This window comes from Eucyclogobius newberryi, unplaced genomic scaffold (assembly GCF_026437365.1).
Source record: "Eucyclogobius newberryi isolate DKJ021-1_F unplaced genomic scaffold, fEucNew1.0.hap1 SCAF_13, whole genome shotgun sequence".
Lineage (NCBI taxonomy): Eukaryota > Metazoa > Chordata > Actinopteri > Gobiiformes > Gobiidae > Eucyclogobius > Eucyclogobius newberryi.
Window position 1 is genome coordinate 20,821,174 of NW_027315757.1, and position 25,022 is coordinate 20,846,195.

The following is a 25,022-nucleotide window of genomic DNA, read 5'->3' on the forward strand; positions in this document are numbered from 1 at the left end:
TCATGAACAATAGCGGCTTGTGCTTCCTCCCTCGTCGCACCCGCGTCCACTACGAGCACCACATCTGCGTCCTCTTCCCTCGCTCCTGTCTCCTCCCCCCTCGCTCCTGTCTCCTCTTTCCTCGCTCCTGTCTCCTCTTCCCTCGCTCCTGTCTCCTCTTCCCTCGCTCCTGTCTCCTCCTCCCTCGCTCCTGTCTCCTCCCCCGTCGCTCCTGTCTCCTCCCCCCTCGCTCCTGTCTCCTCCCCCCTCGCTCTTGTCTCCTCCCGCCTTTACTCATACTCGCACTTCAAAAAAGACCTAAAATCAGTGTCAGGAAGAAATGTTAAGTACCAAAATTTGGCAAAGCAAACTGGTACTGAGAAAATATTGTTCCAAGCGATATAGTTTTGATTTTGATTTGAACCTTTTTTTTTACCCTTTTTTACCCTTTTTGTTTAACCTTTTTTTGTTTAACCTTTAAAAAAAACAAAACTTCTTAACCTTTTTTTTTTACCTACATGTCAAAAGAAACTGCGCTCAATTCAAATAATACTTATAATCTTATACACTCTCTCTTGTCTGTGTGATATAATAATAATAAACAATACAGAACTGGCTTTAAAGTTTATAACTTTTCTGGCGTTACCCGTTTGTCTTCATGGATTACTTTGAGTGAAAATGTGTTGGCATTAAACTTGTCTAGCTAGATTGTATTCAGTGGTTGCAATAAAAGAAAGAAAAAAACCTTGACGTTCTTAAATCCAAAGGCGCAACACCGACCAGCGGACGTCACGGCTCCTACAAACGTCCTACAATCCGACTCTTACGCAATTCAAACGGGACATTTATCTGCGGATTACCGACAAAACGACAATAACGAGCGAGTTTAGCGAGAGACGAGAGGGTTTTCTTTCTGAATCGCTCCGTTCAAACGTTACAGCTGCGTTTCTGCCGGACACAGAGCAGAAACCCGGCTGTATTTACCGCAAAAGTGCCAAAAAGCTTGTGTTTTTTAGCCGCACAGATTTATAAATAACGATGGAGTCGCCTTTTTTGCCGTGCATTAAACTTGAAATTATTGTCTCCTTAATAAAAACAAGTTATTGAAATTAAGGATGCTCTGAAGACAGTTTTGGAACGACGTACTTGGGCCTTTAATCTCCTGCCGTGGACACAGTGAGTGGATACCTTTTGGAATGTACTTTTGACAGCGGGAAAAAAAGCCATAAACAAAGAAATGGATGACGCAAAATCCCCCGACGACCGAGGACTGGACTGACATCACAACAGGAAATGGACACATGGAAAAGATAACAGTTGAACTTAATTTGGAAAAGGACAAATTTGACCGACTCTGGACTGTTTTTATACTTTTGTTTAAATTTTTAGTAGATGTTTGTTCATTTTTTGATTGACGTTTGGCTCTCTGGTCATGCTCTGTTTGATTATGCATTTTATTTTGAAAAACCTTCAACCTTTAATACACAGTTAATGAATCTAAACTATCTTTCTCTGTATTTACTGTCAAAATGAACACCGTGAACACAAGATATCCTCGCTCTTCTCTCCTTCTCGCCTCCTTTTCCCTCTACTTTTCCTCTCCTCTTTGTCACCGGCGGCGCACGTTCTTCGCCATCAGGATTTCGGATTCCGTGCCAACTTCCCTTCCCTATGAACTCTCCCTGAACCGGCCCGTAGTTTGTGAACCCTGGCCGCCGTCCCTGCCGCCGCGCCCACGCCACGCATTCCTGCATAGATTTGGGTCGAGCGATGACGTCCACCTCTTTCCTTTTTATTCACCGGGCCAAGTCCGTATGTGTTGTGTCAGATATTGTGTTTCGTATTTGATTCACGACACGCCCGACATATTTAAGCGGGTCAAAGTAGTAAGCGAACTGCTTATTGTTATGAGAAAAAACATAACGATTCAACGATTATTCGCCATTATTGGCCATTATTGAGACTGTGACCAAACATTGACATCTTTCATTTCCTTTCATCCTAATGTGTTACTGTTCCTCGAGTTTGGGACCGTTTTTTTACAAAATTGAACTTTCTGACGGACAAAATAAAGACAAAAACAGCCAGATAGTTATTTACATTCAGGTCTACTGTATTTTTATTTTTATACCGGACTATAAGTTGCACCATTTTTCATAGTTCATACTCCAGAGCGACTTGTATGTGATATTTGTTATTTTCACACTGACAACCACAAGAGGGCGCTCTAGGCTCTAAGCGACGCAGAAGAAGAATCTGCACTTCCTCTGGAGTTTGTGGAGTTGTTTAGAAGTGACACAGAGGAAGAAGAATTCAATGGATTTAGTGATTTGGGGTAAAACTGATGCTTTGGTAAACTTGTTAGCATGCTCTTTATGTTATAGTTATCTGAATAACTGTTAGTATGTTACGTTAACATACCAGACACTTACCACAGTTCTGTCTGTGCCTCATGTAGCTGAAGGTGTTAGCGTTAGCATACGTACACATATTCACCATGTTCTCTAATCTGTTATTATTTTAAATTGTATTTCAAGATGAAATGTCTGTTCATGGTCTTGGATTTTTATCAAATACATTTCCCCCCAAATGCGACTTATATATGTGTGTTTCTTCTCTATTATGCAATTATTTTTTTGGGCTGGTGCGATTTATAATCCGGTGCGATTTATAATCCGAAAAATACGGTATATATTGAACAAAAAATATTATTTTGGTTCTTATGATTACATTGTGACCTAAAAAATATATACGATTAACCTAACAATCTTGACATTCCTATTCTGTAATAAGGGCTTATTTGAAAAAAATAATCAAGATTTCTTAGTCAATGATCAGCCTGGCTCTTTTTAATTGAGAGGTTCGCAGTCAATCCTCACGTTGTTCACACTTCAAAGTATGACATTTTGACCCTTTGTTGTGTTCAGGAAACACATTTTCAAGGGCATTTCCTTTTCTTTTACTGAAACAAAATAAAACCCCTCTCCAGAAGACGTCTGATCACCTTTTTTAAATGACTCGATGAGCCAATATCGAGCTGTGTTTGTTTTTAAATGACACCGTCCTCGCCGCCTTGTAACGTTTCCCTCAGAGACGTGTCAGATCTCTGTTATGACGATCGCGTCGAGCATCTGGGCAGCGGGCACGACGGCGTTGGCGGCTCCTGTAACGCTCCGGTAACAGCTCGGCGAAAACGCACACGAAAATACCTTTTTATAACCAAAACGGCGGCGTAATTAAATACAAATTTCAATTTTTTATCAATAACAAACTTTTACAGTAAATATTTTCAGTCTAAAAGTGTTGAGTCACCACATTTCAACCTTTATTTGGCTGATAATGCATTTAAAAACCATTATGAGTAAATAAATACATTCTCGGACTGTTCTTTGGCCCTGTCCTCGTCTCGTACTACATCCCATAATTCCCCGTGGTCGCAGGTAGCTGTGAGCGTCTGTCGGGGTTTGGTGAACACGCTGTTGAACTCGATGCCTCCTGTCGGCGCCGGAGGCGAGGCCCGCGGCGAGTCGGCCCCGAGCGCGGCTCAGCGCAGAGGGGAAATGTTAAACGCACCAATGTGTTTAAGTGAAACGGACACGACGTTGCGCCGCCGCTTGCGTCGTGAAGTGAAGCTGAAGTTATTGTAATCATTCGATATTAAGGAGCTACGGGAGCTTGTGTTACACGACGTTACATTTTACTTTTGTCAATACATTAAGAAGGCAATAATAAAGAAGCAGAATGGCCTAGTTTGCTGTGGTTTGGAAGAGGTGTAAAGCACAGCAGCAGAAAGCAGCGAGTCGGCTTCAGTTTTTGAGTTTGATCAAGTTGATTACTGGTACTTAGAATGAATAATGTAGATTTTGCATGTGATCCTAAAAAAACCCACACAATTTTATCGATTAATCAATACACTGGGCGTGTCTTTGGTCGACCAAGAACTGAGTGGCAACAGTCAGGTCAACAGACTGGTATTATTGCCTGCTCTACCTCGCAGCAGTTTTACCAGTTTTCATTTCATGTGAATTGAAGTAATTAGATGGATTAAACCAGGACAACAAATACACAATCCAACAGCAAAACGACACATTCGACCACAGAAATTGACGCACCCTTCTTAAACTTTCCTTTCTATTCATTCTTGTTTACATTTCATTGAATTGCTCCAGAGACTGACCGGACTTTAAATCCGCGCCTCTTCCTCTTGGCTTTATAAAACGAGACGCCAGTTCACGTTCCAAACCCACAATCCGCAGTTGCATAACACGCTGCGCTACCTCGAAGTCTCACCGTTGCGCGGCTGTATCTGTAGCTGTGGCGGACGGCGAAGTGTCGGGGCCAGAGTCGTGGAGAAAGGAGATTCTTTTGCCCACTTTAGGCGCCATTCTTCGTCAGCCACATGCGCCGCAGCGTAATGATGGGTTTGGAGAGATGGACTGTTGAGGAGGAAGTGTAGGAATGAATTGAGGACGACATTTAAAGAAGGCGTAACGAGTATAAAATGGGCTCGTGTTTAGTTTTCCAACTGCCCTCGCTTTTTAGAAATGGAGAAAAAAATGGAAATAGTTGTTGTTTTTAATTCGTTTGGATCAAATGCAGATTTCATTTAGCGCAATTTAATGTTTGGGACGTTTTTTTGACTGATATATTGGATTCCATGTCGTCCAAGTGCGCCTCGCCAACATTATCTGGACCAATGTATTTTGTGTCCTCGGGTTTTCAGAACGACGAGACATTAGCACTGTTGCCATAATAATAATAATAATAATAATAATAATAATAATAATAATAATAATAATAATAATAATAATAATAATAATAATAATAATAATAATAATTATTATTATTATTATTATTATTATTATTATTATTATTATTATTATTATTATTATTATTATTATTATTATTATTATTATTATTATTATTATTATTATTATTATTATTATTATTATTATTATTATTATTATTATTATTATTATTATTATTATTATTATTATTATTATTATTATTATTATTATTATTATTATTATTATTATTATTATTATTATTATTATTATTATTATTATTATTATTATTATTATTATTATTATTATTATTATTATTATTATTATTATTATTATTATTATTATTATTATTATTATTATTATTATTATTATTATTATTATTATTATTATTATTATTATTATTATTATTATTATTATTATTATTATTATTATTATTATTATTATTATTATTATTATTATTATTATTATTATTATTATTATTATTATTATTATTATTATTATTATTATTATTATTATTATTATTATTATTATTATTATTATTATTATTATTATTATTATTATTATTATTATTATTATTATTATTATTATTATTATTATTATTATTATTATTATTATTATTATTATTATTATTATTATTATTATTATTATTATTATTATTATTATTATTATAATAATTATAATTATAATAATTATAATTATAATAATTATAATTATAATAATTATAATTATAATTATAATTATAATTATAATTATAATTATAATTATAATTATAATTATAATTATAATTATAATAATAATAATAATTATAATAATAATAATAATAATTATTATTATTATTATTAATATCTTGTATTTATATAGCGCTTTTCAGTGACCCAAAGACGCTGAACATAATAAAAAAGGCAATTTAAAACAAAATAAAGCGATCTCCTTTTTGAATGGAGAAAAAGTCTTCTAAATGTTGCGCTTTAAAGGAATAGCCCCCGTTTGTTAGCAAGTTTGCAAGGCCGCTACTAATGATTTATTTTGGCAATCGATTTATCTGGTGATTGTTCTTTCGATTAAGAGATTTTCACAAAAAACTTTACCAACAGGAAGCTTAAAAAAAAAAAAAAATCTCATTTAAAGACATATTTTCTCATTGTGGGGCAATTCTTGCTCCGTCTGAAGCATGAAATGATTATTCGATGACTGAATTAGATCCGATTAGTTGCGATTAATTGATGAGCGTGTTGCGACCGTACAAGTTTGATTTCCGATTGGCTATAACTGGAAGCTTAGTCGCAAATTGTACCAGTTCCAAGCCTGTAAAAAACACAGCATAAAGTAAAGTAGGTGACCCTGAAAACTGCGGCTGAACGACATTGTTTTATTTTCTTTAACACGTACTGACATGTTTGGCTCGATGGAAGAATGATGATGAACTGTCCCTTGTCGACCCAAAAAAAAACCAATCTAATCCCGTATTGTTCCGCCTCGCCTGTGGAACCGCGGGCGTGGGCCAGTCACAGCGACCCTAGTGTCAGCCCGGATTCCTCTGTGTTTTGGGGGAAAATTCCTCCTCACTCCGAACACACTCGCGTCGCTTCAGCCGAGTCCCGGGCGGTGCCAAACTCCCAAGTATGTGCGGGGACAGGGCTCCTCTGTGCGTCCGTCTGCGGAGGGGAAAACAAAATGCACAAGGTGGATTCCTTTTGACTTGTCTCCGAGTGTAAACAAGTCAATTGGATCTTCTGGGGAACAAATGAAGTTAAGGGTAAGAATTTGCTTCAGCTGCTGTCTAAGTGTTAATGGATGGTCTGGCCCAGTTTAGATTATGGTCGGATAACAATAAGTTATCTATTGTTTGTCCTGTTGCAAATCTGCATCGAGGACTAAAAGGGAATGACACATGGGAAAAAATATCTTCAGACCAATATCAACCATGTCTGATAAAGCGACCAAGATCACAGCTACCGATGTTGGCACCAATATAACGACCATCCCAATTAGACCTGGGCTAGTTTGGATTTAGATACAGTCCAGACTGGATTTAGTCCTGTGCTAGTCCTAGTTAGAGACCGTGTGCAGAACTGGTATAGCACTGATTTTTATTTATTTATTTTTTTTTTTTTTTCAGTATAAATATTACTTCCTGATTTGACGGATTTGACATTAATTTAGTTCTAAATTGAGCCCATTTTAGTCTTGATGTGGAATTGGTTTAGTCCTGTTCTAGTGTGGTGCCTCTCCAGAGGTGGTGTTTCGAAGGTGCGTTGGGTAGACAAAAGACAACGCGCTTGACACTGCTTCGTGATTTAGAAAATGGTTTTAATCATGAATAAGCAGCAGTCAAATACAGATGTCGACAAATCTGGGTCCCCTCTTAGCCGAATTGAGAAAGGACCCCGTTCCTCCGAATCGAGGCGCTTTTATACCTTTCAAAGACAAAGAAAACTCCCTGGTGATCCTGGGCCCCACCTGGGTCCAGCTGTATGCAATTTTAAGGCTATCGTCTTACACTCAGGAGAGGTCAGAAAATTAACCTACACATTCTTCATCGCCCCGTCACTCAACCAAATTTCCTGTTTTTCGACCAGGAAGACTCTCCTGTTTATCCTACACATTCCTATGCAGTTTTCAGATACTTCATATTCCTCCCTTTAATTAAGCAATTAATTAACTAACACGACCAGGCGAGCACGAGAGCGAAAAAACCCCACTATTTCTGTCTTACTTTTGTCTAGTCGGGAAAAATTCTCTCGCGGCACCAACCGTCAGTTGTTCTTAAACGGCTGGCTACCACCCATTTTGGTTCTCCTCGGTCATGTCTTTCTGATGACCTAAACAGCCTCACTCGTTTGAGAATGTTAACAATAAATTTAGAAATAAATTTTGCTTTCAATTATTTAGGTTATAATCCAATTGAATCTATCTTTAATTGTTACTGTGTGAGGATATTCATGTCACCGCACATTCTAAACATCAACACTGGATTATCAACAAAACATCAATGCCTGAATATCACTTATTTCAACATTTCACAAATTTAAACTATTTATTTAAACCTCTGAAAATTCTCCCTTAATTTTTTCACCACTCCTCTCAGAGATGGTTATGTTGTCTTCAAAGGTGTTTGTTGTGATGTCCAGCTCAAGCGTTCTCCGCTGATATTCTCCATGTCCACTCCTCTTTATTGTCCATGTCCATTGTCCATTGTCCCTTTTAACAGTGTTTCAGCCGCGTCCTGGGAACAAAAATAACTGACCAGTCTCTTGCTTCTTGCAACTTTTCATGTAAAAACATTCTCTAAACAGTTTTTATTTTTTATGTGCACAGAATATATATATAAATGTGATAATATAATGTCTTTAACAAATTGAATAAGTCAAACAATCATGAAATGTATAAAGACAAAAACAATAGAACATAAATGTAAGAATGTATGTAATGTACTGTAATGTACTCCTCCCTTAAACCAAAACACTCCCCCTATTTAAGTGATAGGCTAACCATCATTCATGATCATGTGCATGCATCCCCTTTAAAGAACCATCACCATGAATGATAACTCCTTTTGAGTTAATCTAATTTACTATTAACTAATTCTAAACCCCATTTCCATGTTGGTTGTTGATGTAATAGTCAATGTTCTTGCTGTTATAACAGACAACTTCATATTTGGTGTTGTCCTAGTTAATGTTGCCATTAACGTTGACTCTCACTCACCAAATCACCTTGTACTTAATCATTAATGTAATCATTGATGCAACCATTTCTAAACAGCACCCTTCTATAATTTTGTCTTCCCCTTTAATTTTCTACTGCCCAATTTATTCTAATCTAAAGATTTCTCCCATTATTGTAGACAATAAACCTTCTCTGATCCTTCCGTATTAATTTGATCATCTCTCCCCAATTATTTCCTCTTCAGTATAGAGATTTATTTCTGTTCCAATGTCACCACTATTTTCCCCACAGTTACTTCAATTTTAGTAACCTTCTCTCTTGTTTTCCCCTTTCAGACTGATTTGTCTGCAACGTCTGTAGATAATTTCTCTAATACTACTATCATATATTTAACCTCTGCTTGCATCTGTTCTCTAATAGCTCTAAACTATGGTTCTTACCACTAGTGTAACCGCAGCGTTGACATAATATGTCAATGTGGACCCATCACCACTCATGTGGTTTCATTTGCAATTGTGAAAACCCCCTTGAACGTTATCAATGTCAGTGGAAGCTCTCTCCCAGTTCAAACCTCTATTTTGCTAGATGATTTTCCCCAAAACACCATTTCTAATTTATTTCCTAAATTAATCTACTCTTCTATGTAGTTTAATCCAATTAAATCCCCTTAAATCCAATCGGATCTAAATTTATTCAGTTAAAATTCCCTTCAGTTTTTATTATTCACAAATTCTGTCTTTCTCCAGAAAGATTCTGTTTGACAGTCTCCACCTCCTTATGATTGTCTACACAAACTTCACTACACACAAACTTGGCAACAGATTATGCATCTCTTCTGTTCAAGTTTTGAAAGTAGTTCAAAGTAAATATTGTCTCTGGTTGGTGTCTAATTTTCTCTTAACCTCCTCCCTTGCACCATGCGCTAAGCCATGTGCTTCATGGATAATTAGAACCAACAGTCTAAAAATCAAATCTTTAACATTTTTAAATCAAAATCATCTTTAAATGTAATGTTTTCTTTCAAATTCACCTCCTGTGTGACTTAAATAACTTCTCCTCACTGCATTTTCTTCGGCTGTTCTGTTTACTTTGTGAGACTTTTAGCTCCTAATTTACGTAGTACATTTAGCTATTGCTATTTATCTATTATTTATTATTATATAATCCAATTCTTCTTGCAGTATAGTAACTTCTGAGATTTTTTCTTTTTCCCCAATAGTTTCTGTAACACTTGATAGAGTCTTTATGGCACATTTCCTTATTCCATGAATAATTATCATGTCATCCATGTCTTTGAATGATTGTCCTTTTCAGATTCTTGTTCAATTTCAGCCAAATTTTCTTCCAGATTTTTTCTTCAACAATGTCAGACAGAATGTTTTAGTCCCATGAGAAGTTTTTTCCTCAATCATAATCTTCATGAATCGTTGTTCTTCCTCCTCCAACTTTTACTTGATTCAGTTTTCGAAGCACTTCTTGATCTTGCTCTCTTTGATCTTCTTTCTTTTTCCGATATAGCTCCACTTGGTGAGCTATGTGGTCTGTGTAAACCTTATTTGTCATGCTTCCAAGGCCAACAACTTCTGCCAGTTTATTTCTTACTGGTATCGGCAAGCCTTTTTGAATTTTAGCTCGCAGAATTGATTTCTCCATTTGATTCAACTCTGGATTGTTGCCAGTGACATTTCTCCACACTTGATGAGCTCTTGATACGTATGCTCTTGGATTCTCCTCCAGTCCAAGCGGTTGGAGAATGATATTGTCTGGATGAACGTTTGTTGGAAACATCTCACACATCGCTCTCCACATTGCTCCTTTACAAGCAACGAACAGCTCTGCGTCGTACACTGCTGTATTCGCATATTGGTTCAGTCCTGCTTTTGTCAAGACTTCTTGCATCCCTGCCATGCCAAGAATAGTTGCTAGTAGTCTCTTCATATCTCCCATTGCAGCTTGTGTCCCCACTAGCATCTCCTCTAGTTTAGCTATCCAGGGGTGTGCCCCATCTTGGAGTATTGGCAACTTCTCCATCAAATCCGACATATCAACATTTTGCCATGGTTTGTATTCCAAACGTTGTCCTTTTATTATTATCGGACACATCTTCTGGCTTTTGCCCCTTGACAGTGCCCTGTTGTGCAGTTCATAATGCGAAGGCTCTGAGACCGCTGATGCTTTTGGTCTGTTCTCCGCCTTTCTCCAGGATGTTGAATCAGAATCATCACTCTGATCTTCAGTCTCTTCATTTGAATCTGTTCCATCTTCTGACTCTTCATCGTTGTCTTCTGTTTCAGTGTCATTGTTCTCCTTTTGTACCTTGTATGTCGCCTTTAATGACTTCTTTCCTTTCTTTTCCGCTGCAGCCAAAATTCTCTTCACAGCTGGATCGTATCCATTCGCTGCTCCTTCTTCTTCATCACTTTTGTCATTTTTGGTGAACCGTCTTCTGAATTTTTGTTCAGAAGTTTTCAAACTTGACTTCTTCTTCTTGTTTTCGGTTTTCGGATACATTGTTACAGTTGTTGTAGCTTTACCAGTCTCTATGACTTGTTCATTTTCGTCTTCAATTTTGTATCTTCCATCTTGAGTCATCACTGGAAGCTGTGGATATTCTTTTGCAATATCCTTGAATTTCTCGTAAGGTGGAGGCATCTTCACTGTTGCCTGCGTATTTGAGGATGATCTATTGATCTCTTCCATCACCTTGCCCACTTTTGGCTTATCCTTCTCTATTTCCATCTTTATTTTCTCCCGTTTCTCTTTGTTGTTCTTTACCCATTTCTCTCCTTCGTTCTCGAACAATTTCATCACTCCCAATTCAATTCTTCTCTTCTCTTTGCGTCTTCGTCCAATTCTTCCTTTCTTTTGGTTGGCTTTGTATGTTTCGATCAACACCTGTAGTATTTTAATTACGTCCTTCACAAGATGATTGTTTATCTGCACCAAATCCACTGTAGTAATCAGTCTCCGTGTCGCCATTGTTATATTTTCTTTCTTTATTTCTTTATTTAAATTACTTCTGTAGAAACTGTAGTTCTTCTCTAAAGCTACAAAACTATTCAATGTTCGGTAAATCTCCTCCAGGACTGTTTACCAATTTCAGATCAGGTGAAAGAAAATGTTTGCCAAATGCCAATCCAAATCAAAGTTATTTTTATCTAACTAAAGAGTAAAAATAAACAAAATCAAAATTATACCTTAATCCAATTAAATTTAAGATATGAGAAAATCAAAGTTATATTTTATTCAATTGAAGTAAAATTTAAGCAAAAATCTCAGGATACGCAGTGGACCAACTAAATTTAAAATTCTTAATTGTAGTACTATGTCTTATTGTTTGGAAAACACCAACAATCACTTATTGCCAAGTTTTTGCATAACAGAAGTATGTGATTATAAATGTGTAATTACACAGTGTTTTTTAATGCAAGAGTTTGTGAATAGAAACACCGGCCTTTTTCCAAGGTCTTCTCCAGTCTCCAGTTGACTGCTTTGTTTCGCCAAGTCCTGTCTCACTCCAATCTCGTATGTTGCCCCAATAACAGAAAAAGAAAAACAGTGATTAATGTTCACGTTAATCCTTTGCCAATTCAGGTTATTTCCAACAATTATCATAACACCATTTTCATCACAAATAATTTTCTTTATTTATCGCATCCTTCACTTATCGTTTATTTATTAATTAATTCACCTTTTCTCTATATATCTATTTTCTAGTTAATTATTGTCCTATTATTTTCAATTTCGCCAAAGGAACTCCTCCCTTTTATTATTAGTTCTATAATAACTGAGTTCAGCCTGTAATAAACAAAACGGTCGAGATTACCTCTAAATTCCGATTTCTCTAACAGATCTGCTTCTTCTCTCTCTCTTTTCCTGCTACTTTTTCGCACCCTGCTCTGCCTCACACACACGTAGGAGGAGCCAATAGCTCCGCCCCCAATAGCGTTAACCTGCTCAGTCTTTCTTCCTGTCCTCTGTCTGGGCACTTCCGCCGTGCCTTCACTCTTTCTCTGTCTTTCTTCACGTCCTGTGTCTCTTTCCTTTCTGTCTGCACACCCTGTAGGAGGAGCTAAACTCCACCCCCAACTTTCTAAAACTTACTCAAACGCAACCAAGTCGTCCCCATGGGAACATCTCTTAACGGACTCCACAAAACAAGAAAAAAACTTCGGCCACTGACTCAAAAATGACCAACAAAAATGACTCAACACTCCGGATCAACACACACACAAAGACAAACAAAATCTGCTAGCCATACACACTTAACAAATAATGCATTTCTCCTCTCAACTGTTAAACTTCAACGTTTCCTCAAACTTGAAAAAACTATATCTGTTTTCTGTCATCTGAAAACACCTTTTTAACGAACTCCGCAAACAACAAAAAATACCCAAAAACTCCTGCTCATGCGGACACACTCTGAGCCGCACTGTGGAGGACCAAGGAGAAACAAGGGTGGGGCTGCGCTGCGCAGCAGAGGGTTATTTTCACAGCTTATGTGAAAAAGCTTTATTTCCCTTCAGAAAACAAAACATTTACTTCTTTTCAGGCTCAGTTTACACATCTTGCCATTTTAATTCTGACAGGCTCAGCGTTCAATACACATCTTGCCCCAGTTTTTCTTAGCATTTTAACCGTAATATTACTTCAAACTAAAAACTTCTTCCTACGGTCAAAACTGTTCCCCCGGGGCAGTACTGCATTTACTACCCCTGCTCTCACACACCTCTCTCCTCGCTGCCCCGTCTCCCTCTCCGCTCTCACACACACACACTGCACCGACAGAACAGTGACTTAAACGCACACACATGTGAGAAGAGGGAAAACGAGCAGGAGGAAGGGCTGAGCAGCTTTAGCTTCACTCTTATATTTCTCTCAGCTTTATCCCTATACCAAAACAAAAATGACGTCTTCTTTTAGGCTCAGTTAAACAACATCTTGCCAGAGCTCAACTTAAAACCAAAAACAACAACAACAAAAACTCTTACCTTGGCTCAGTTCAAAAAACAACGTCTTGCCAACGGAACAAACTCTTATTTTCTTTTAATCTAAATCCAATTACATCCGGTCCGTCCGCATATCATCACCTAGATACCCGACTGACATCTTATAACCGAAGGCCTTCGATTTCAGAATGCTTAATCCAGGAAGTTTGCCTATACGTCGTCCTCCGTATCTAAACAAAAACAATTTATCTTTCCAAATTTAACTAACCAAACTTTTGTACAATTTTAGACGTGTTGCTCTCGTCCACACGCACCCCAAAAACACTACTACCACACAAGTCTTTCGCGGGACAGGCATATAAAGGTTAATATAAATACTCACCGCTGTCTGTTTTACCGCTCCGTTCGTGTCGCCAAATTTGTGGTGCCTCTCCAGAGGTGGTGTTTCGAAGGTGCGTTGGGTAGACAAAAGACAACGCGCTTGACACTGCTTCGTGATTTAGAAAATGGTTTTAATCATGAATAAGCAGCAGTCAAATACAGATGTCGACAAATCTGGGTCCCCTCTTAGCCGAATTGAGAAAGGACCCCGTTCCTCCGAATCGAGGCGCTTTTATACCTTTCAAAGACAAAGAAAACTCCCTGGTGATCCTGGGCCCCACCTGGGTCCAGCTGTATGCAATTTTAAGGCTATCGTCTTACACTCAGGAGAGGTCAGAAAATTAACCTACACATTCTTCATCGCCCCGTCACTCAACCAAATTTCCTGTTTTTCGACCAGGAAGACTCTCCTGTTTATCCTACACATTCCTATGCAGTTTTCAGATACTTCACTAGTCCTTGTTTAGTCCTGATAGTGCAGGTTTAGTTTCGGGTTTGTTCATGTTGTGAATGTAATTTGGTGTGGTAAATATGCAAGTCCTGGTTTAGACCATGGCGAGTTCTGGTTAAGATCGTGTCCTTGGCGAGTTCTGGTTAAGATCGTGTCCTTGGCGAGTTCTGGTTAAGATCGTGTCCTTGGCGAGTTCTGGTTAAGATCGTGTCCTTGGCGAGTTCTGGTTAAGATCGTGTCCTTGGCGAGTTCTGGTTAAGATCGTGTCCTTGGCGAGTTCTGGTTAAGATCGTGTCCTTGGCGAGTTCTGGTTAAGATCGTGTCCCTGGCGAGTTCTGGTTAAAATAGTGTCCTTGGCGAGTTCTGGTTAAGATCGTGTCCCTGGCGAGTTCTGGTTAAAATAGTGTCCCTGGCGAGTTCTGGTTAAGATCGTGTCCTCAGCGAGTTCTGGTTAAGATCGTGTCCCTGGCGAGTTCTGGTTAAAATAGTGTCCCTGGCGAGTTCTGGTTAAAATAGTGTCCCTGGCGAGTTCTGGTTAAGATCGTGTCCTCGGCGAGTTCTGGTTAAGATCGTGTCCTCGGCGAGTTCTGGTTAAGATCGTGTCCCTGGCGAGTTCTGGTTAAGATCGTGTCCTCGGCGAGTTCTGGTTAAGATCGTGTCCTCGGCGAGTTCTGGTTAAGATCGTGTCCTTGGCGAGTTCTGGTTAAGATCGTGTCCCTGGCGAGTTCTGGTTAAGATTGTGTCCTTGGCGAGTTCTGGTTAAGATCGTGTCCTTGGCGAGTTCTGGTTAAGATCGTGTACTTGGCGAGTTCTGGTTAAGATCGTGTCCTTGGCGAGTTCTGGTTAAGATCGTGTCCTTGGCGAGTTCTGGTTAAGATCGTGTCCTTGGCGAGTTCTGGTTAAGATCGTGTCCCTGGCGAGTTCTAGTTAAGATCGTGTCCTTGGCGAGTTCTAGTTAAGATCGTGTCCCTGGCGAGTTCTGGTTAAAATAGTGTCCTTGGCGAGTTCTGGTTAAGATCGTGTCCTTGGCGAGTTCTGGTTAAGATCGTGTCCCTGGCGAGTTCTGGTTAAAATAGTGTCCCTGGCGAGTTCTGGTTAAGATCGTGTCCCTGGCGAGTTCTGGTTAAAATAGTGTCCCTGGCGAGTTCTGGTTAAGATCGTGTCCTTGGCGAGTTCTGGTTAAGATCGTGTCCTTGGCGAGTTCTGGTTAAGATCGTGTCCCTGGCGAGTTCTGGTTAAGATCGTGTCCTCGGCGAGTTCTGGTTAAGATCGTGTCCCTGGCGAGTTCTGGTTAAGATCGTGTCCTTGGCGAGTTCTGGTTAAGATCGTGTCCTTGGCGAGTTCTGGTTAAGATCGTGTCCCTGGCGAGTTCTGGTTAAAATAGTGTCCCTGGCGAGTTCTGGTTAAGATCGTGTCCTTGGCGAGTTCTGGTTAAGATCGTGTCCTTGGCGAGTTCTGGTTAAGATCGTGTCCTCGGCGAGTTCTGGTTAAGATCGTGTCCTTGGCGAGTTCTGGTTAAGATCGTGTCCCTGGCGAGTTCTGGTTAAGATTGTGTCCTTGGCGAGTTCTGGTTAAGATCGTGTCCTTGGCGAGTTCTGGTTAAGATCGTGTACTTGGCGAGTTCTGGTTAAGATCGTGTCCTTGGCGAGTTCTGGTTAAGATCGTGTCCTTGGCGAGTTCTGGTTAAGATCGTGTCCTTGGCGAGTTCTGGATATGATCATGCGTCCTGACAGCAGACCCAATTAAGATCTATTGTATCATCAAGTCCTGTTTTAGTCTTTGTGTGGACTTTATGTAACGCAGAGCTGGTTTTGACCTGCTGGATTTGGTTTTGACTTAATTTATTCCTGATTAGCCTTGACTGATTCAGTTTTGGTTTGGGCCTGGCCTTGACCGATTGTTTCCTCCATTTTTAGTCCAGTTTGATATCTTTAGATGTTGTTTTTCCTTGATATTTTTGCTAAACAAGGATTTGAAATGGTTGAAATCTGTTTTGAAAAGGATGAAAACCACACTATTCCCAGGCAGCTCTTAAAAGTGTGGTTAATGTCTTGGTGTGTGCATATTTGCAGAGATTAGCGGCAGTATATGAGGTGTGCAATCCGACGTGATGGGACGAGACGAGGCGTGGGGTGCAGAGAAGGGTTCCTGGCTCCGCTCCTCAGTCTCATGATGCGGGATCACGGGGTTTTCGGAGATTAAAATTGCGTTCGCACAGTTTCGTCCTGGTGTAGCCTCCCGTTTCAGTCCCGTTTTTGTCCTGGTTCTGTCCCGGTTCAGTCCCGTTTCTGTTCTGGTTCAGTCCCGTTTTAGTCCTGGTTCAGTCCCGGTTCAGTCCCGTTTTAGTCCCGGTTCTGTCCCGGTTCAGTCCCGTTTCGTCGTGGTGTGTGTAAAACGTGTGAACACAATGGATTGTTCAGGCCACAATAACGACACAATAACAGTAAGAATAATACGTTTGAGGTTTTAGAAGCAAAATTAAGTACATTTGTTTCAATCTGTAAAAGTAAAACTGATTCTAGATGTCAACTTTACTTAATAATTCAGAGAGTTTGATCTCGTAAACCCACAATAATCATAACACCAACATTCGATATGCAGGATCACAAGGTTTTCTGAGATTAAAGCTACGTTCCCACTTGTCCTGATTTAATCCCAGTTTAGTCCTGACGTGTATGACAATGAAAATGTAAAAAAATAAATGAGATTTCATTGTTGTTTAGTTATGTCCTCAGTAATCCTGAATAATTGTCTAGTGTAGTGTTGTTTTTTCTGAGAATAATCACAACACAAACATTTGATATAACATCCATATTCTGGTCACCGCTTAATCGTGAGAACAAAAAAGAATGACATTTTAGAAACTCAATTATGTCATTTCAATTCAACACACGCTCCAATAAAAGAACCTAATTAAGTGTTTTGTTCTGGCTGTTTATGTCACAATAACTTTATCATTCAGAAAGGTGTCGCGTTCCTTCTCGCAATAATCGCAAAAAGACGCGACGCAAAGCAGCTAACATCAGAATCCAGGATTATTCAAATGCAAACTCCACCGGCATCTGTCATAAACACCGCCAGGGACGGATATAGAAACTTGGGGTGGAAAAAAAACAAACGCGTAAATGTTTTCAACAGCTTCTCTCACATCAAACATTTTAGCCACTAGTCCTGAATTAATTGCTCCATCTTGCTCTCTCTGATCATATAGCAGCTGTAAACTATGTAAAGCAGGAAGAGATTTGCATTTTAAGTCTGTTCTTGGATAAATGTTTTGTAACTGCAACTGCTACTGCTTAAATTTTGCACTATATATACATTTTTTGTTCTCAAATGATCAGGCTAAACTCTGCAAGTCACATTTTTGGGCTACTTGTCAATTTACACAGTTAATAATAAACGTACTGTTCACTTGACTTTATACATTTAAATTGTGGGAATAATATTGGTGTAGTAGTAAAATAAATATTCCAAACAGGCAAACTTTGTCACTCTTTTTGTGAATTGGCTCTAAATTTTAATGAAATTTTGTGCAGGCATTCCATCTACTGACAGCAGAGGGAATTGCTATGGGCAAATATACAAAAGCTAGCTTGGGCATGACATGGTAATGAAAGCACAATTGATGCAGAAATGCTAAGAATGAGTCTTGATCATTTTTTTAACTTGAAAACAGGTTTAATAAAACGAGCATGAATATATTTTTGATGAGGGAACAATATTGTAACAAAATTTTTGGGTAAGAGTCAGATTTTTGACCAATATATGTCCTTTAAAGTCTTTTTTTCCTCAAACTTTTCATCACAAACTGCGCTTTGACTGGTTTAAAACTGTCAATATAATGCACACAGTTGTAAATTGTGATTACCATCCAACGACGCGCACATGCCCCAAAGCAAAGAGCAGTCGATGACACAAAATGGCTGCCGTTGCTCAGTCATCGCTGGTGATTTGGCCCATGTTTCCGTGGCAACACAAAGTTGGTTTCTCAGATCAGAGCGACAAAACAACAGAGCGACAGAAACAGCCTTGGTTCTTGTTTGCAGCTCTCACTGTCAACGGACTTTCATCTCACTGCTGTTAAGATGGAAAAGCACTACGTCGTTTCACTCGTAAAACGTGCTGCTTCAAGTGCTACCAAAGAGGCTTTAAGGTCGGGTACGCCGGCTGACTCGCTTCTGTCTAGTCCCGGTTATATTTAGTCTAGTTATTCAGCTTTGGCCGGTAAACGATAAAAAGGCGATGGAAGCTGAACATAAAATGCCTCTGTTGTGATGTTCTAATGAAGAGCGTTTTTCATTTCCTCGGTTTCTGGTCAAACGTTAGCGGGAGTTCATTTAGTTCAGTTCATTCAGTTATTGTTTTGCCCGTCACCGCTGAGTCTGTGACAGCTCGACTCGCACTGGCTCCACTGGCTGCTCCACTGAGACGCCTTTATTTCATTTTGCATCATTGTAAGCGTTGCAAAATCGAATAAATACGGTTGTAAACGCCGTTCACAGTTTCAGGGTGTCGAGGATATAGCATCGTTGGCAGCAATTTACTGTTCAAACAATAATGCTGCAGCTTTTGAGCGTTTGAATGTGCCTCAAAATACACAAGAAGAAGAAACTCATGGCTTGATCTCAAACCGTTGTGTTTAATGTGCACTTTTGGAATTAAAATGATTTCCAGACTGGATGGTAAGAGATATCGCAAACAAATTGAAATCTGGGAGATATAAATTGATGGTATTTCAATAGTTGTTTTGGAAATAATAGAGTATATTGTGGATTATATCAAATATTTAAAATGACGTTCAAAAGCGATCAAACTGTCTGGTCTCGTCTCCGAAACAAAGATATAAAGTTATATTTGTGCAATTTTGAGGCTACAGTCCATTCACGTTATGTTGATTTTTGATACTACTTGAACCTCAACCAAGACACATTTTAGCACATTCTTGATGCATTGTTAAAATATCATCTGAATATTGTTATTGAGATTATCTAAAAAATAATATATGATAATTATATTCGTTTTTGTCAATATCGCCCACCTCGAATTGTAAAACTTACAAGCAAAATCATCAAACATGTTCTGAAATTGTCTGGATATCACTTGGTAAATGTTGTTTTAAAGATATGCTAAATTTTAATACAGAGTACCGTATTTTCTGGACTATAAGTCGCACCAGCCAAAAAATGCATAATGAAGAAAAAAAAACACAAGTTGCACTGGAGTATGAAATGCGGTTGCAAGTGTGAAAATAACAGATAATATCACATAAGTCGCTCTGGAGTATAAGTATAAATATTAGAATAAGTCGCACCCCGACCAAAACTATGAAAAAAGGTGACATAGTCTGGAAAATACGGTATATTGTTTATAATGAAAACCAAAAATGCGTCTAAGAAGGTGATATTTCTGCATTTTTGTGATTCATTTTTACAGACATGTCACATTGGCTTGATATTTAAACCTCACGCATTTTCATCGTATTAACATACTTTTATTTGTTTATTTAACAGAAACATTGCTCAGTATATATTTTTGCACAAACCATAGATGGCTACAAGCTAATTTTCTAATACATTCTGAAGAAAGATTCACTTTTGTAGACATTGTCCAAACCCCAGGGCAGCAAAAAGTATGATATCATCACTGAGCATGACTGAGGAGGGAATGAATAGCTGTTTTTTGTTGAGTGCAGTATTGCAGCTCACTTGTTTTATTACCAAAGCATGTTCACTGCTAAATGTGCTTGTTACATGTTTATCTCTCAGCTCTAAACTCGTTTCATCTCTCCGGTGTTCTCTCCTCATGCACGACTTCATGCCTTTTATTTCCCAACTTAACTCTCCACAATTCAATCTTCCGGCGCATTGACACGCACCTGGGAAACGCCCGGTTCGAATATCGCGTCGTCCGACCTGGCTTTTGTCCCCCCCGCGTCAGATAAACCGCGGCGTTTATTGAGCCGAGGCGCGGGTGACCTTTTATGGACGCCTACCGTTTGAAACGCAGCGCTCGCCTGAGGACTCCAAACAAGCCCGTGCTCATCGGTCACCCATTACTCCCGCTGCCTCTGCAAACACGCCGCAGCCATGCACACACTCGCCACGGCAACCACGGTCGTGTCGGGCGTCTACTGAATATATTTGACTGCCGTTGTTGAGGAATACGTTTACCGTATTTTCCTGAGTATAAGTCGCAACAGCCAAAAAATGCATAATAGAGAAGAAAAAACATCTATAAGTTGCACTGGAGGATGAAATGCAGTTGCAAGTGTGAAAATAACAAATAATATCACATATAAGTCGCTCCGGAGGCCAAAACTATGAAAAAAGGTGTGACATATAGTCCGGAAAATACGGTATCTGATTTTAAAGGTGAATAAGGAACTAACCCAAGTTGATATTGATCCATCAGGCGTATTACGAATGGAAAATAAATCGATAGGAGCAGTGTGTTGGTAATTGGAAGAACGTTTTATGGATTTTTGCCGACTGAATATGAGCCTGAAGCGTCAATAATTATTCCAGTGGTTCACGACCTTTTTTGGCTTAGACGCCCACTAAACTGTGTCTTTAAGCAATATTCATCTGTTATTGCCAATTTCTTCCACTATACGCGGCCTGTCCTAAAAGTGTCCACAGCAAGAAAAAGTCAAACGCACTAATATTTGGTAAGACCGACTTTAGCTTTGATCATGGCTTCTGTGGCATTAAAAGATTTATTTCCAGCCAGTGTTGCAGTATTTTTTACACAGATCTTTGATGATGATGAGTGACCGCTGCACAAACACTCTCACTGGGGTTCAGATCTGCAGTAGATTCACTTCTGCTTCTCCTCAGACGTTTTCTCTGCTCGATGCCAGTGAATCGACACTTCTCAAACGCACTGAAGTCTCCTCCATGACCGCGGGATTTGTCTTTCCACATGGTAGTTTCAGAAACGAGAAGCCGCTTGCTACATAAGTCGGGTTTGAACACCGTGCAGCAGCTGAAAGATCACCTGCAGCAGTTCTACAGCAGGAGGAGAGGAACCTGCTGGATTTGCTCTTTGCTGGCAGTGTATTTTCTGATTTTAAGAGGCAACTTGTGACGCTGACAATGGTCTCAAACTATTAAGTAACTCTATCATTCAAAGTTCAAATAGACTCGATATTTGCATGTTGAAAGGCAGAATAAATTTACAGTCCACTCCCCGGTTTATTTTTAGTTGGCTACGAAAAATTGGGTTGACTAAGACTCCATCAACCGATTAATTAAATGACTAAAACTCATACAGCCAAACTTTATTCAAATTAACAAAGTAAACGCTCAACGCTACTGGAGAAACGCTCAAGATCTAGGACAGAAGGTGCCTCACTCGATACACAGTAGTAGATCATGTTAATCTGTGTGATTTCGCATTATCTTGGGAACGTGAACCTTTAGTGACATTCAGAAATCCTTTGGTTTGATGAAAAGATTCTGATCTGTAATGACTTTTCTCTCGTCTTTTTCACTGCTTTGTTGCTCTTCTGTTGACTCACTTTAAACTGCTTTTTTTTCCCGCTTCACATTTTCCTTTAGCGGCCTATGTTTGCCTAGATAAAAAGAGAGAATTAAATAGACAATGCATTAGACAATCAGGATAATGTGACACCTAATTCTCTTATTTCTCTATATGATCGCTCCCTTCCACTGTATAAAACACGCCTTCCAAGTCAGCTGATTTTTTTGAACAGAAACCCCCACATTTTGTTGCATTCCGGTCGACACAATGGCCGCGTTCTCCGCCGTCGTGCCGGGCAGGTATGAGCTTAATGCGATTGTGTCCGTGCATCGTGAGCGGCTGCAGTTACGAGTGGCGTCTTTGTGGGACATTCGATTACGGAGATCTCATTTGGGCTCATTTACCTGCACAGAGGGGACGTGTTGGGCCGGATTCTTGGCTACGACGCGACACTGAAACTGGATTAGCGCGTGTCACATTTAAGAGTGGCGTTTGTCATGCTTAAACGGGTCCAGGGTGAAGGGTCGGGCTATGTTTCCTCCGTAGTGTATCTTTAATACTTTATTACTTTGAAAAATGTTACTTTTTCTACTCAAATGGAAATAAGAGTTTAAGAAACGGTTGGTTGCACTGCTAACAGATCTGTGATTGCAATCATTTTAACATTTTTAGGGGCATCAAGCACAGGTTTTGCCACAATAATATGTATTAATTCATAGGAGCCACAATATGATTTTTGGATTTTGGCTAGAAAATATTGTGCGGTATGTCTGTGTTTGATACGAAACAATTGCTGAATTAACTACCGTACAACAATATGACGTGTGGATGTTGCAATGTGTGTCAAACTTGTGTCAAATTGTGTGCGTTGCCTCATATAAATGTTTTTCTAAAGGTCGGTGCATCACAATACCACATTTTTATGGTGAATGGTGATATTTATAGCGATATAATTAATGTATATTGCTGCCATTGCACCCGACGCTAATATAATATTAGCCACTACGCAAGGTTTACGACACACGTTTCAACTACAGTCAAAAACGCAGCGATTGAAACAATAAAATCAGCCACATTTCAAAAAGCTAAATGTTTTTGTCCATTCTTTTTTCAAGCAATTTAAATACGTATTAACTTTTTTGTCATATTAATTAAAAACTGCACTAAACAAACAAAAAGAATGAGATGCAACATAGAAGATAGATTTAACATAGAAACACACATTTAGCCACCGCCTCATTTTTTTTTTTTTTGTGTCTATTCTCAATCTATAAATTATCTTTGTCTTATATTACACTGACTCGCTCTGTCCACATCTGTGCGGTTTATGTCTAAATGTGTTCAAATCTCTCAACCTCTGCCCTCTCTCGTCAGGCGGCGTGGGCACTGCGGCCACACAGCTCTGCAAAACGGTGAACGAAGTCACCGTGTTCGGGACGGCGTCGGCCTCCAAACACGAAGCCCTCGCCGAAGCCGGAGTCACGCACCCCATCGACTACCGCACCAAGGACTACGTGGAGGAGGTCCGCAAAATCAGCCCCAAAGGTGAGGCATCAATCGTTTCCTGTCAGAGCTGGGGTTCCTCGTTCAAATCTACCACTTCCTAAAGCTCCCATACCCACATTGTTAATTTTAAGGCGCAAGTCTGGCTTTAGAACCTCATCTGAGACTATCCCAAAAGGCAGTGGTCAGTAAATGGTCCGAGGAAGAATCAATTCACCAGAGTAATACGGTGATTTTATGTGTTTTATCTCACAAGTGATAAACGTCGAGATTCAGTCGTTTAATTGTTGGGAATGATGAGCTTGTGACTTTTTAATCAAAGGGTTCACAGTTAATAATGTAAAATAATAATAATGTAGTAGAGTAACTAATTTTTATATTTGTTTATGTACAAGGAATGAATATTGAAATATATATATACATCAATATAAGGGAAAAAATACATAAAAGAGGCTGTACCTATTTTTTGTGTATTCGAGCTGAAAACGTTTTGCTCAAAAGCAGTTTTTGGGGTCAAAATCAGACTGCTGAGCGTGTTCTGCATCTGAAACCAGGAAGTGCGCTGCGGGCGTGATGGATGTAACCGCTGAGTGCCAGTTTGTTGCATATTGCGAGGCACGTATTAGACGGACGGTTCTTATAATATTCTAATCTTTTGGGTCACACTCGCAACAACAAGACCAAGTGGTTTTCGTGTTGCAATTTCACGTACTCCCCGCATCTGCGCTGGTTTCCGGGTGCCACTGGAACATTTTCAGTTGGGTCCCATATGTGTGAGATCCGCTGAAGACGGGAGAAATGTCAAACGACGCCACACACGAGTAAACCTTTTTCGGCCGGTCGTCTCGCAGGAAACGCACTTGACACAATCTTCAATTCACTGTAACAAGTGGGCAAGTTGTTCCGCTCTCTAAAATACCCCCCCCACCCCCCCTCGATCAGACCCCAGACCCTCCTCATTGAACTGCCGTTTTCTCCTCGCCTCTTGACACAGTTCTCAGCGGATTCGCCTGGCGTGGACTGCAGACTGTCAGCGTGCAGTTTTCGGCAGCATTCATTTCACGCCGTAGCCTATTAATGTCTCCCTGCCGTCTTCCATAGATAACGGCCTTTTTTCTCCCAGCTAAATCACCCATCCGTTTCCTGTTTTTCCCCCCACAATTGCCCACCGACGTCCCCTCGCCAGCCGGAGAGAAAGAGAGTCTGTTATACCAGAGGGTCAATGCACAGTGTTCTCAATGAGACGCAGGCAGGAAGCTAGCTGGATCTGACACGCAGGACAGACTACATCTAATTACAAGTTGGGATCAATGCGTTGCTACCTTCGCCTGTCCGACTTTTGGCTGTTTGTGGGGCCGTGTGTGCCGGGTCAAGGCGGAGTCCCGCTGCGGGATTCAAGCGATCAATAGAAACAGGTTTAACAAGGCGAAAAAGTGAGGAGGGTTTGGACAGTTTAACACGTCTTGCTCCAACGCAGTCCGGCATTAGGACCTGTACGCTGGCATTTACTGTGATGAGCCGGGATTCTCTGGGAAAGTAAAGAATGCTGTTTTCTAGTGAGCCCTATTTGAGACCATGAAGGAAATCTCGGTTCTTGTGATGCTAATTTGTTTTGCCATCATGAAATTCTTGACGATTTTTTTTTTTTGTTTTTTCTTGGCAAACGCGTTAAAATCCTGTTACACCCTCGTTTGTTGCGTGAGTAAAACTTCCTGCAAAACTCTACCTTCACAACAGCCCAAAGTTATGGTGAAACACAATATTTTTCATTTTCATTTTTCTTTCTAAAAATACAAGAACAAGAATTCATATTGAAACAATTGA

The 25,022-nt window shown here is 39.5% G+C and overlaps 1 protein-coding gene across 1 annotated transcript in view; it reads left to right on the forward strand.

Moving 5' to 3' along the window:
- vat1 (vesicle amine transport 1) overlaps positions 1 to 25,022 on the forward strand; it is a 73,224-nt gene that overhangs the window by 24,534 nt on the left and 23,668 nt on the right. The window contains exon 3 of the mRNA XM_072442894.1: positions 23,070 to 23,240. Within this exon, the coding sequence (XP_072298995.1) occupies positions 23,070 to 23,240 (171 nt within the window). The remainder of the gene's footprint in view (positions 1 to 23,069; positions 23,241 to 25,022) is intronic.